Below are 15,000 nucleotides of genomic sequence, written 5' to 3' on the forward strand. Positions count from 1 at the left end.
ATATTTAATTAGCATCTTACCTTCAAGTTAAATATTATTGGGGAAAGAAAAAGACATCCAAATATCTATGGAAAGATGTCAGGCCAAACTAATACTACCATTGACACTGAGCCAACATAAATGCAAACTGGGCAAAAATGTGATTAAAATGTTTAGAACCATTTTGAGCCTCCCCTTCCCAAAAGTTTTGGGATGACTAAACATCAGATGAAGTCATTGTTTTCTCTTTAATTGAGATGATGTATTTTTCAATTCATTCCTTTATGCTAGCAGTAACATCATTACCTGCTTGATGGGTAGTAATGTCTACAACAGATTCGACTACTGTCACAGTCTTTAGGGTCCTCATTGGAGCACCTGTCTTTTATACTGGAATGACTAGTTGAAGCCCTGCTCTGAACTGAACTGGACAGATCTCTTATTTACAAACAGAATTTTAGTTAAATTCTTTCTGGCCTTTTCAAAAGTTGCTCTTGAGCAGGGGTGCCCAAACTCTGTCTTAGAGGGCTAGTGTCCTGGAGAGCTTAGCTCCAACTTCCTTCAACAAACGTACCAGGAATTTACTATACCTAGTGAAGCCATGGTCACGCTGCACTTTTCGCCCCATAGACTTCCATTCTTGCGCGTGCGACTGCGGTAGACCGGAAACGCAAGCTCGTGCGACAAGTTTCGCAGTTTGCTGCATTGAAAAGTTCAAGCTTGGTGAACTCAGACCTGCGAAATTGCATCACGTGGTTGCGTTAGACCAATCGAAGATCAAATCATGACCCCTCTGTATTCTGATTGGTCCAAATTTAAAATATGGACCAATCCCTCGCTTTTTAATGTCTAATCATCTTGTTTAATCCTTCCCCTTTGCACAGCGCCGTATGACAGAATTTCGCAGACTCAAACTCTAGTGTGACCGCAGCATAAGAGCTTGATTACCTAGTTCAGGTGTGTCTTATTGGAGTTGGAGTTTAACTCTGCAGGGCACTGGCCCTCCAGGACCAGGTTTGAGCACCCCTGCTCTTGAAAGAGTCCCACCCACCAATTTAAAGTATTGAGCAGCAGAATCACCAGAAAAATAATAACATTACTCTTAGGGAATGGGTTGGAGACAACTGCCTAGTTTGCCTATGCCTAGAAATGGCACTTGTCAACAAAGAAGAGTAAAGCACTGCATTGCAAAACACACATCTGAAGACTGTCGTCAGGTCTACTTACTGAGCTGATCTAGAGGCCTCAAGTACTGGCAATAGATTCCGAAGTACTTCATCAGATCCCATGAGGTTTGGTTTGCTCTTGCTGCTTATGTATTTGCTTAAATCAAATTTGTCCAACTGCTCCGACGTCAACAAAACAAAGACAACAGCTGACCACTGTGACGAGGACAATCTGGTGCTTGGAAAACGTCCACTTCTAACATAATCCTGGATATCATTCACAAAAGATTGATCACCCAGTTCATTTAAACAGTGGAAGAGATTGATGGATCTCTCTGGTGAAGGATTCTGGTTTATTTTTGATTTGATGTACTCAATCGTTTTCCCTTTGCTGTAAGATATTTTTCCAACATGTGTCAGAAAACCTTTAAGGAGCGTCTGATTTGACTCCCGTGAGAGACCCAGAAGGAATCGAAGGAAAAGGTCCAGATGTCCATTCTCACTCTGTAAAGCCTCATCTACAGCTCTTTGGTGGAGGTCAGAGATTGTTTGACAAGCAAACTCATGCTTATGTGTTGATCTTAGGTCTTCATGGAGAACATCTTTCTTGTTCAGCAATAATGAAAGCAGTACATAAAGAGCGGCTAAATGCTCCTGAATGCTCAGATGAACAAAGCTGAAGACCTTCCCCTGGTAAAATCCCAGCTCTTCCCTGAAGATCTGAGTGCACAATCCTGAGTAAACAGATGCTTCTGTCACGTCAATACCACACTCTTTAAGGTCTTCCTCATAGAAGATCAGGTTGCCTTTTATAAGCTGCTGGAAAGCCAGTTTCCCCAGTTTGAGGATCAAGTCTTCATCCTTCACATTCTTCATGTAATCCTTCTCATGTTTAATGTTGGTCTGAATGATCAGGAAGTGTGTGTACATTTGAGTGAGAGTTTTGGGAATTTTTCTTTTCCGTGACTTCCTCATCATCTTTTCCAGAACAGTGGCTGAGATCCAGCAGAACACCGGGATGTGGCACATGATGTAGAGGCTTCTTGATGATTTAAGATGTGAGATTATTTTGTGGGCTAAACTCTGATCACTGATCCTCTTCCTGAGATATTCCTCCTTCTGGTGGTCATTGAAGCCTCGTACCTCGGTCAGTCGGTGGACAAACTCAGAAGGAATGAGATCTGCTGCTGCTGGTCTGGAGGTGATCCAGATGAGAGCGGAGGGAAGCAGATTCCCCACGATCAGGTTGGTCAACAGCATATCCACTGAGGTGAATTCACTTACATCACACAACTTTACATTTTCCTGGAAGTTCAGAGACAGACGGCACTCATCCAGACCGTCAAAGATGAACAACACTTTATTTTCATCACTGGATAATTCCATTTCTTTAGATTCAGGGAAAAAGGCATGAAGCAGGCCTAAAAGGCATTGTTTCTTGTCTTTCATCAAATTGAGCTCTCTGAAAGGAAGGGGAAATATTAGCTGGACGTCCTGATTCTCCTTCCCTTCAGCCCAGTCCAGGATGAACTTCTGCACAGAGACTGTTTTTCCAATGCCGGCGACTCCCTTCGTCAGCACAGTTCTGATGACCTTGTCTTGACAAGGTAAACGTCTAAAGACATCATTGCATTTAATCTGTGTGTCCTCTATTCTTGATCTCCTGGATTGTGTCTCAATCTGTCTCACCTCATGCTCATTATTGATCTCTCCACTTTCCCCCTCTGTGATGTAGAGCTCTGTGTAGATCTCATTCAGGAGTGTTGGGTATCCTTGCTTCGCTGTTCCCTCATACAGACACTGAGACTTCTTCCTCAAGTTTGATCTATATGTCTTCATGGCTTCAGCATGTTGAGGGCCATGGCTGTAAGATTCAAATGACAAAATATTAGCATATGTTGCATATTCATATTTCATACATCATGTTGAAAATCTGATGACGGCCAAAATGTTTAAAGGGATTACCATGTGTTCAACCAAAACAAAAGGAAACACGACATTGAGCACAGCTCCCAGGATCATAATACTGTAAGAGTTGGGTAAAAGGAAGTTGCGAGGACTCAAATTGGTTTTATTTATTAATAAATCAAAAACAAAGAGGCAACAAAAACGACACGTTGGGGAAAGACGTTAAATGATAAATAAAACTTGACTGGGCTGACAAGGCAGAGCAGGAACTAGAGGAACAGGTAGGCACAAGAACAGAAGAAAAAATCGAAGATTAACTGGCAAAGGACAGCAAACACAAGAACGATATGACAAATGACACTATGACAAATGGAGTAACAAAATTGGAGGGGCTAGACCAGTGGTGCCAAAGCTTAGTCCCAGAGGGCTGGTGTCTTGCAGAGTTTAGCCTAAACCCCAATTAGGCACACCTGAATCATTTGATCAAGCTCTTATTAGGTATACTAAAAACATCCTGGCAGGTGTCTAGAGCTAAACTCTGCAAGACACCGGCCCTCCGAGACCAAGTTTGGGCATCCCTGGGCTAGACAATAGATCGGAGTGCACATGGCATAAAAACAAAACAAAGCCATGTGCTCACGCCAAACAGAACAAGAAAACAAGGCCACTCAAACTGCATACAAACCAAACCAAACATGAAAGTATGCTACACAAACTTGAACTTGTATTGAGACACGATATGAGCCCTTAAACCAGCCTAGGCTGGTTGGCTGGTTTTAGAGGGGTTTTGGCCATTTCCAGGCTGGTTTAAGATGGATTTTTCAGCAGGGAGTCATGGATGTCTGAATCTCTGCATCAAACTGAAACTGTGCTATACAGGAGTGCCAAGATTCAAAAGCATGACACAGACAAATAAAATGAATACATGTCATCCCTGACATCCGATCCACCTTATTCCTTGAGGGCTGGTGTCCTCCAGAGTTTAGCTCCAACCCTAATCAAACACACCTGAACAAGCTCAATAATGTCTTACTAGGTATACTTGATACTTCCAGGCAGATGTGTCGAAGCAAGTTGGAGATAAACTCTGCAGGAACACCGGCCCTTCAGAATCAAGATTGACCCTTGCGCAACAGTTTCCCAACAATTCAGATTCAAAACAGGCACAAGTGTCAGGATTTCGCATATACATGAGGATAAACCAAAAGTAGATAATTGTAGTGTTTACCTAAACCCAAGTTCAGTGCATTCACTAAACTTAAGTGGAGTAGTTGTTGACCAGTCACTCTTCGTGGAGACACAGCTGGGTGCTGGTGGCTCCAGTCTGTGCATTAAAGATGAACACATAATGCAATTAATATATATATTTTACAGTATAACAGCAGCAAATTAAATGAATTTATCATTTGAATTGCTTATATACAATGATTACCTAGACCTAGCATCAGAGTCCCCACTTAAGTTATGTGGAGGATTCATGGACCAGTCGCTCTTTATGGAGACACAGCTGGGTCCTGGTGAGTCCGGTCTGTGCATTAAAGATGAACACACATGAACGAAATCAACACAACCTTACAGAATGAATATATTAATTATAATATTAATAAATATTAAGCTTTTGGAGAACTATATACAGCTGAAGTCAGAATTATTAGCCCCCTTGTTTATTCCCCTTTCCCACTTTCTGTTTAACCGAGATATTTCCTCAGCACATTTCTAAACATAATAGTTTTAATAACTCATCTCTAATAACTGATTTATTTTATCTTTGCCATGATGACAGTAAATAATATCTGACTATATATTTTTAAGACACTTCTATACAGCTTAAAGTGACATTTAAAGGCTTAACTAGGATAATCAGGTTAACTAGGCAGGTTAGGGTAATTAGGCAAGTTATTGTATAACGATGGTTTGTTCTGTAGACTATCGAAAAAAATACAGCCTAAGGGGCTAATAATTTTGACCTTAAAATGGCTTTAAAAAAATTTAAATCTGCTTTTATTCTAGCCGAAATAAAACCAATAAGACTTTCTCCAGAAGAAAAAATATTATCAGACATACTGTGAAAATTTCCTTGCTCTGTTAAACATCATTTGGGAAATATTTTAAAAACTATTCAAAGGGGGGGCTAATAATTCGGACTTCAACTGTATATAAACTAAATTGTTTTGTTATTAGGTTATTACCTAGACTCAGCATCAGAGTGCCCACTAATGTTATGTAGAGGATTCATTGACCAGTCGCTGTTAAGGGTTCTGGTGCTTCTGATCTGTGCATTAAAGATGAACACAAGTCAATGTAATCAACACAACTTTATATTCAAGATCTTTGAACCAATGACAGAATCATTCCATTAATAAGTATCTCTCATTCAAGACTTTTGAAATGGATTCATTCCATTAATATGCACTATCCAGTTGGAGATTTTACAGCACATGCTAATGTAAACCTGCCAGTCCTACGCCACCCAACCCGCTCTGAGCTGGTATAGAACTAGCGACCTTCCGCATGGGAGTCGGTTGCTCTACCAAGGAGGCTAAAGACCATGGCCCCTAGCGTCTGCCACTAGAGCACCTTTAGAGGTCAGAGGAGTGAGGTTTACAACCCAGGCTCATTCTGAGAACGTAGTCCCGGGGACGTTTCTGGAGGCCGCGAAATACGTAGCCGGGGGTACGTACGGCTGCATTTCATTTTTTTAAGCGAACGCTGCGGGGCGGTGTGACGCCGTTCCCTTCGGCGCTTGCCGGCCAGCCAGCCGGCCGCTAACCTCTGTGTGGAGAGCTTTCCCGCTGCAACCAGTTTGTCCGGTTAGCTCTTCGTGTACTCTAGCGGACTCAAGGCGTAGAGAGGGGCTGACCACGACGACGACCGGGTTCGAGTCTAGGGAAGAGCGGTTACAGAAATCAGGTAAGAAAACAAAAACAAAATCCAAAAAATGAAGCGAACAAGTTCATCACAGGGTGAGAATGTGGTCAAAATCTGAAAACGGGGTAAAAATCAGACGAGGGCTTTTCTTTTTCTGGACGGCTTTTGTGAATCGTCGTTGGTTGGGTTTAGGGACAGAGGAGGGTGGGTCAGCCGATTGGCCGGTCGCACAGTCAATCATTCTGTCATCCAGGCAGACAGGCGTAAGGTCGTTCGACATCGGCCTCCAGCGGGTTTACGCGAGAACGGCGCGGGAAAAAGCGCGCACAGCGGCCTCTCGCGGACTCACGAAAACAAAAACTTCAAAAATACGTACCTCCCAGGACGTATTTCGCGGTCTCCAGAAACGTCCCCGGGACTACGTTCTCAGAATGAGCCTGGGTTGGAGGTTTACCTGCACAGCACTTACTAGCTGGCCTCCGTTACACTAATCCAACTGTTGGAGCTGTTAATGAAGATATTTTATTTGATAAATGTTTTTAATAAAAAACTGAATCGGATTCCAGGCAGACACTTTATGATGATCATGTGAACACAGATTATGTAATAAGCCACATGAACAATGTATTGAATACTATCGTTTTCGAACCATGCCATAGTAAAGTGCAATATGCTATATATACAGTATGTTCAACACTATGTCAATGAATACAACAGCATAATGTAGATTTAACTGCAGTTAACAGATATACTGTACAAATACTGTAATGTAGCATACTTTACTTTTTACTACAGTAAGCTGTGGTGTATTATATTTTAGTTTAGTTTATTTGTTTGCACATTAATAAACATTACTGTAAAATCAGCCAGAATCAGCCAAGAATTCATCTTGATTTTCATGTACACTTAGCACAGTGTTATGAGTTCGTTTACACTGCTGTAGTTGTGTTACCATAGCAGGTACAGAATTACCACAACAGATTAATTCAAGTAGTATTGTTCAAAAACACTACAGTATTTACAGTAAATTACTGTAGTATTGTTTAAATGTGCATGATTTACTGACCTGTCGGCCCTTATGGACACAGAGTTCAGATTACATTTTGCTTCTGGACTCAACTGAAATAAAACAAAGTGAAATCAGAATTAAGACACTAGCCGCTTTTCCACTATCGTGCCAAACTGTTCTAAGCACACTTCGGTACGGTTACGGTTGTTTCACTACTGAGCCTGGTACGACGCGGCACGATTACTAACCGTTCTCGGCCCGGAATTCTCGGCAGGTTAGACAACCACGCTGAACTGTGCCGGCAGATTCTGTGTGTTGACCTTGCCAAGCTACCACAGCTGGCTCAGCGAAAGCGCGCTAGTCATTAGACATCAACAAGTTAAGAACACTACATTTAATATAAAAAAAATGATCCACGTCTAAACGATACAGTTTGAAAAGTGTTTTAAAACCATAGAGCAGTCTCTGGAAGAGAAGGGAATAACCAACACAATCTCACGGCAATTCGTAACTTTTTTTTTAGTGGCTAATTCGTACGAATTCGTACGATCTAATTCGTACAATTTAGTACGATTTGCTCATCCTCCAATGACGGTTGGGTTTAGGGGCGGGGTTAGGTGCCACGCCTCCTTTTTAAAATCGTACCATTTCGTACGACTGAACTCGTACGAATTCGTACGAATTACCCACTAAACTGTCAAAACGTAAAATACTTACGTTTTCTCGTGAGATCAGGCTGGAATAACTAATCACATTCTTACGAAGTTTAATAAAGTTATCATTTCATTGACTTGAATTCAATTAACCAGGTATAATATAATTACTAACCGATCATTTAAAATTTAAAAAATAATAAAATAGCCTATTGTTTTATTCGTGGCTAGAGTTTGATTAATTTGATTGACGTGAGACCTTTAATTCGCCAGACTGAGCGCGAGTTTATTGGACGCCGCGCTGTATTTGATAGTACGAAACTCGCTTAACATAATCGATGTCCAAATTCCACAACAGCATCGCTATATCCATGGAACACGAACTTGCAGACTCTTTTAACAACGAGGAAATATTGCACTTCTTAATTCAAAGCCTGGCTTGTAAATTTAATATCGGCGAGAACACCTGAAGGAAGGTTACGGCGTGTTATAATGTCCGCCGTCCAAAAGTCGTCGGTAGAAAGTCAACTCTTTCTATATATTTTTTGGACTTTGCTTGAAAGCTTTACGGAGTGGCACTCTGTCCAAGGTACTGTTGTATGATATTATAGTCTATATATGCACTAATAAACTAGTCAAGTGAACGAATGAATTAAATAAATTAAATGTCGGTGTTGCTTTTACTCAAAAAATATCACTAGGTTTTGACAAATGCTTTATAAAATAAAATGATAAATTTTCATCATTTCAGGCCATTATATTATTCAGTTATACATAAGTATGGCATTTATGGGGGGAATTTATGTTTCTGTGTTTTATATACTGGGTACCCAGGTAGCAAAGAATTCTGGCCCAGATTTGGCATAAATCTGGAACAGCAGGCATTCATCCGGCACTGGCATACAGCATGTGGGCCAAACATGGGCCTGGTTTGGTAGAGGTGGCACCGTCTTTAAGGCGGCACACAATACTTGGGCCAGATGTAAAATGTAGTATTTGACCCAGATGTTAATAATTGATATATGGGCCATGTGAGTCTGGCCTGTCTTGACCCACAATTAAAATACATTGTTATTATTTTCAAATAAAAATAAAAAATTCTACCAATCAGGTCGCTTCGAAGAAAAGCACGCCCATAGCACGCCTAAAGTGCAATGGTTCATGGGTTTATCAATTTCATTGCAGTCGTGACACACCAACATATCTGGCCCAGTTCAGGCTCAGTTATGGGTTATTAACTTGGCTAAGACTTGGCCCAGATTTGGTCCATGTTTGGCCCTTGTCTGGAAGCCAGACTTGGTCCAGTCATGTACCGTAATTCACTGCGGCATGTGGGCCAAGCAAAAGCTGACTGTGTGGGCCAGAGCTGGGCCAGCGATATGTTGCTATGTGGGTAGCTACGCAAATATTTTCTAAAACGTCAAGCAGGAATTTGTCTACAGTTAGTTAATTATGAAGACAAAAATAATTAAAATTAAAACACAATGATAAAAGAGCAGCATTTTGCTATATATAATAGTGCTTTATATGCTTTATATCATGATATATATATATATATATATATATATATATATATGTGTGTGTGTGTTGTTTCATATTGGTTTTTTATTTCACTTGCATTCGTTATTTGAATACTGAAACAAATAACAGCCATCACTTAAAGGGTTATATTTTACCACCAACATGTAGTATATTTTATATCATTGTAAACTTTTGATATAAAACCGCTGTGTAATTTATTAATTGTTAAAAATGATATAATTTTAGTGCTATATTTATTATAGTGAAAGTGGCCGCTCACTTTTGACAAGGCTTGTCCAAAAATATACTTCTGCCACTATAATACAAATGCACTATTATTGTTGCATTATCATTGTTTAATTCTCTGTTATGTACAGTGATTTGAAATATATTATGTATTCCCCCTCCAATCATTTTCAATCATCACGTTACATTTTGGTCATTTTCCCTCCGAATAAAATTTAGGCAGAGCTGCGCAACATATGACCTCTATATAAATAAGGTGCTGTGACATGTACCTATATTCAGCACCCCTATATGATAGTGTTTAGTCACGCGGTTGCTTTCGTTTATATGAACATGAAAAAACTAGTTTCGGCTATTATTTAAGTTTAATTGAACAAAGGGAGCCGTTTACATTGCTTTACCAAGGCAACTACCGAAGCGTTTTGGGTAATGTTTCAAAGAGCTTCGTTGCAGCACGACAGTGGAAAATGAAACCGTATGCGTGGCCCGGTTTGTCACGGAATGTAGCAGTTCTGCTTAAAGAACGATTTAAATTCAGTTGTTTAACTGAAATAATTTACAGAAATGGAAGCGTTTGTGAATTATTCTAATACAACACCAGTTTTACATATGAGGATATATAAGGTTGTGTTGCTTTAATGTTCAACTGTAAGTGTTATTAATTGGCCGAAACTTAACGAAAACTACTTAAATAAAAACAAATCTAGCAAATGTAGGCTAATAATAATAACGAACCATCCCCATTCCTGTAGCTACGAAAAAAGCAGGGGCGTAGCAGACATTTTAAAACTGGGGGGACGGCTGTATGAGATCATACGTTCATATAATTATTAATCACCTGTTACTAAATGGTCTGTCTCTAAAAGTGAAGGGGACACACACCCCCGGGTTGCTACGCCCCTGAAAAAAAAGTAAAGGTAAATCTAGCTACGCTGTAAAACCCGATAAGTAAAGTTAACTCAAACTCTTTGAGGAAGTCGATTGCAGCAAACCACTTAAGTTTTGAAACGCATTGGTTTGAGTATTGTAAACTATACGACTACGGCTATATATAGATTTATATACACATATATTATTTGTGTTGATAATTTGTGTTGTGGGTAGGGATGTTGCCTCACAGCAAGAAGGTTCCTGGTTCGAGCCTCGGCTGGGTCAGTTGAAAATTCTGTGTGGACCCTGCTGAAAAATCCAGCTTAAACAAGCCTAGGCTGGTTGGCTGGTTTTAGAGGGATTTTGGCCATTTCCAGCCTGGTCTTAGCTGGTCAGGCTGAAAAATGACCAGCTAAATCCAGCTTGACCAGCCTGGTTTAAGCTGGACATAGCTGGTTTTGGCTGGGCTCTCAGCCTGGCTAGGCTGGTCAAGCTGGTTTTAGCTGGTCATTTTCCAGCCTGACCAGCTAAGACCAGGCTGGAAATGGCTGGAAACCAGCCTGGAAGTGGCCAAAACTCCTCTAAAACCAGGCTGGTCGACCAGCTAAAACCAGCCAACCAGCCTAGACTGGTTTAAGCAGTTTTTTCAGTAGGGGAGTTTGCATGTTCTCCCTGTGCTCCAGTTTTCCCCACAAGTCCAAACACATGCGGTATTGGTGAATTAGGCAAGCTTGTTCGTAGTGTATGCATGTGAATGGAAGTGCATGGGTGTTTCCCAGTGATGGGTTGCAGCCGGAAGGGCATCCGCTGCGTAAAACATATGCTGGATAAGTTGGCGGTTCATTCCGCTGTGGCGACCCCAGATAAATTAAGGGCTGAAAATGTATGGATTTGTGTTGTCAAACTTTTGGAGTATTATTAACTTAAACATCAAGTTCAGTTATCAAATCAAGTTCAAAAAATTAAGTCCAAACAACAATACAGCTACTTAAATGGTTTGGTGTTGCTTCTAGTATTTGAGTTAACACAAAAAATATATAACTAATTAATATAGAGTTTTACTTAATATAATTAATTCATAATTAATTCCTGAGTTAGGATAACTCGTTTTCATTAAGTAACCTTAATTAAAATAAAATAAACCTTAAGTAAAAATAAACGCTAAACTAACTTGTTTTATTTTCCGAATATTTTCAAAATACAAACCGAACATAACAATAATTGTAACACAATAAACCTGTCCGTGTCTGTTGTAACATGGAAGCCAATTTCTATATAAATAATACAAAATAATTATAATTAGCTAAAATATTATCTTTAACGTAAGCAGGAAGCTACAAATCAAATGACAAACGGTTACTCTTAAACGATTATAACACTCACCTGTCTGGCTATCTGTTGACAGATCTAAGCACTGATTCTTCATTATGTTCCGTCAGGAGAAAATAGCCGAAGGGAAGACTATTACAGCGTTAAAACGATTCGGGTTTACATTAAAAGCGCCAAAAACAGCCGGTGATGCTTTCGCTTCAGAACAACACAGGTCTGGTTTGACCGGTTTGACTTCAGGTAAATGCTAAAAACGCGCCGGTTACGCGAAATAGGATCATACGAGGAAATGATGCCGATAATTAAAACAATAGTACGTCTTACAGTAATATAACTGATAATAGATCATTATATTAACATAATACTACTAATTAATAAACTACATATGTGTAATATTAACGATATAAACTAATACTATGGGACAAACACATTCGGTATGTTTTTAGCGAGTCAGTCAGGAGCAGATTAGACTGCAGATATTACTTTTAGCATTGTGTGTGTGTGTGTGTGTGTGTGTGTGCGTGCGTGTGTGTCTGTGTACGTGTTTTGTGACATATCAGGACACAAATCTGTATATTGACATAGGTATGACACGGGTATTACAAAAACGAGGTGAAATATGCTTATAAATCCCACAGGATGAGTTTAATCAGAGAGTAAAGCTGCACACTGTCTCCTGTGATGGTTGGGTTTAGGAGTAGGGTGGGGTGAGGGCAATACAATATACGGTTTGTGCTGCATAAAATGAATGGAAACCTATGTAATGTACCCACTTTTTACAAAAACAAACGTGTGTGTGTGTGTGTGTGTGTGTGTGTGTGTGTGTGTGTGTGTGTGTGTGTGTGTGTGTGCTTGTTCATTATGAAAAGAACCAAAAATAATCACAGATCTGACTTTTGAACAACTGATCGTTCATTTAAGATATTTGACTTCAGTTTGTCTGGGCAAGGAAATTGGCAAAGGACTTAACAATGTTCTTTTGTTTGGTCAAGCGCATTAGCTAAGCTGAATAAGATAACTATCCTGCTTGATTTCTGCCTGGACCTAAGCAATCATAGAAAAGATAATTTCAGATGTATTATTTACGTTTTCTTCATTTATAACCTTCACCAGGAAAGACATTGAGATTAAAAATCTCTTTTACAAGAGCGTCCTGGACAATTAAGTTATACATCCATGACCAAACATTTCTATGATTGTGAAAATATAAATTCTAAACATGATCTTTTAGTAATTTAAATGTGACTTTAATTTTGGTTTGTTTATATGATGATAAAGGAATCAAAGGAAATGAAATGGCTGATTCACTGGCAAAGGATGCAATAAGGCAGGAACATGTTATGGAGATACCATTCAGTAAAGAAGAGAAGCAACAATTAAAGATAAATAAATGGAACAATGCAAATACTGGAAGACATCTTTTTAACATTCAGAATTAAGTAGGAAGGATGACGAGGAGAAGGAGAAGTACGTTGGAGGATAATGTAATATCTAAGACTAGGGCACACTAGATTAAATAAAACATTACATATCATTGGGAAGCTGGGTTATGTGATTATCGTCAAGTAGAAGAGTTGGTAGATCATATATTAGGTCATTGTCAGAAATATAATAATGAAAGGGAAAATGCAGAAGGAAACATCGGAAACAAATCAAGTACTTAGCCAAACAGAGAACTATAGTTATTTAATTTATTTTTTGAGGCAAACTAATATATAGAACAGTGGTAGGGAAGCTCACGAGCCACATGTGGCTCTTCGACCAAAAATATGTGGCTCTCAAGCTCAAGCTGTCTCCCTTCAATAATATTTTACAGATTAAAAATGACAACCGTCACTAGAAATCAGTTTCCTATTGGAAATACAATTACAATTTTCCCATTTCGACCAATGCACGTGTGCGGTGCTGTGGATGAAATTGAATCGCGACACCAATGAAGGGCAAATGCGTGTGCATGCTTAACATAAAAATATAAGATGTTTTGCCCTTTATTTACTCAATAAAGGTAAAATATTATTTTTTTGTTCTTCAAAACTAGCGAAAATTAATATAACAATAATATATGTTCTTTAAAACCAGCCAAAATGATTGTCGCACACTTTACTCTGAATTATTTAAAGAGTTTATCTACCAGAAATTTAATTCAATTGTCCTTGATTCATTCATGGACTTGCTCCCCTACTGAAAAAAAAGCTTAAACCAGCCTAGGTTGGTTGGCTGGTTTTAGCTGGTCGACCAGCCTGGTTTTAGAGGGGTTTTGGCCATTTCCAGGCTGGTTTCCAGCCATTTCCAGCCTGGTTTTAGCTAGTCAGACTGGGAGATGACCAGCTAAAACCAGCTTGACCAGCCTAGCCAGGCTGGGAGCCCAGCCAAAACCAGCTATGTCCAGCTTAAACCAGGCTGGTCAGGTTTTAGCTGGATTTAACTGGTCATTTTCCAGCCTAACCAGCTAAGACCAAGCTGGAAATGGCTGGAAACCAGCCTGGAAATGGCCCAAACCCCTCTAAAACCAGGCAGGTCAACCAGCTAAAACCAGCCAACCAGTCTAGGCTGGTTTAAGCTGGATTTTTCAGCAGGGTCAACATGTGTTGCTTCATATTTGTTTGTTTGTTTTTAGTTGTGCGTGAGCATAAATGAAAGTTTTGTTTCAACCTGTATTATTTATAGTAGTAGTATATATTGGGGTCCATATATAAGTATATATACCCCAATGGCTCTTTACAAAAATGCATTTTCCAAAAATATCAGAAATGGATCTTTGCTGAAAAAAGGTTCCCGATCCCTGATATAGAATATAATATATAATATGAGTCTCATAATCATTCCGGTTCACACTCCAGTATCGTAGGTTGCGGTAATGCACCTTAAAGTTGGATGCCACCCGCCATTAAGCAACACGAAGAAGAAGATGAAGAAGATGAAGTTTGTTTATATGATGACATCATCAATCCGCGCCGCGGGTCTGTTGTGAGTTGGCTGAACAGGTTTGTGTTTTTAAGCATTACGTGTTTAAATGTATTCTACAGTTTTTACTATAACATTACACCGACTTTACGACTGTTTTAATATAATACTGGCGTCATTTATCGCCGCGTTTCGTGAATATAGCGCATGAGAGAAACGTGCTTAAAGGATCAGCTCATACATGTGAATACTGTTAACCTGAAACTGGAAAATAAGTGATGAAAGAGTCATTTCTGTGAAGAGATGAACGAGTTTTTCCTGAAAACCACAGTTAACTAAAAAAAAATGAATGCTTTAAAATGACCAGTCGTTCGTTAGAGTACTCAGGTTTAGTAACGTAATAATACTCAAGAATACTTTGAGATACTGAAGTTATGTAACAGAATAAGACTGGCGCTGTTTAAGCTTCATTACAAGCTTGAAGTTGATTTAAAAGATATCATAAAGTGGACAAAACGACTGGCACATTTCTCCAAGTTATACAATA

The 15,000-nt window shown here is 39.4% G+C and overlaps 1 protein-coding gene across 2 annotated transcripts in view; it reads right to left on the reverse strand.

Moving 5' to 3' along the window:
• LOC130222747 (NACHT, LRR and PYD domains-containing protein 3) overlaps positions 1–11,753 on the reverse strand; it is a 16,132-nt gene extending 4,379 nt beyond the window's left edge. Inside the window, exons 1-6 of one of the 2 annotated variants that reach the window (XM_056455280.1) lie at positions 11,604–11,753; positions 6,988–7,040; positions 5,243–5,325; positions 4,486–4,581; positions 4,282–4,377; positions 1,207–3,009 (exon numbers count right to left, since the gene is read on the reverse strand). In XM_056455280.1, coding sequence (XP_056311255.1) covers positions 1,207–3,009; positions 4,282–4,377; positions 4,486–4,581; positions 5,243–5,289 — 2,042 coding nt within the window. In that variant the 5' untranslated portion in view covers positions 5,290–5,325; positions 6,988–7,040; positions 11,604–11,753. The remainder of the gene's footprint in view (positions 1–1,206; positions 3,010–4,281; positions 4,378–4,485; positions 4,582–5,242; positions 5,326–6,987; positions 7,041–11,603) is intronic. The other variant, XM_056455281.1, reaches the window with a different exon arrangement.
• Between the last annotated feature and the right edge of the window lie 3,247 nt (positions 11,754–15,000).

This window comes from Danio aesculapii, chromosome 4, assembly GCF_903798145.1.
Source record: "Danio aesculapii chromosome 4, fDanAes4.1, whole genome shotgun sequence".
NCBI lineage: Eukaryota > Metazoa > Chordata > Actinopteri > Cypriniformes > Danionidae > Danio > Danio aesculapii.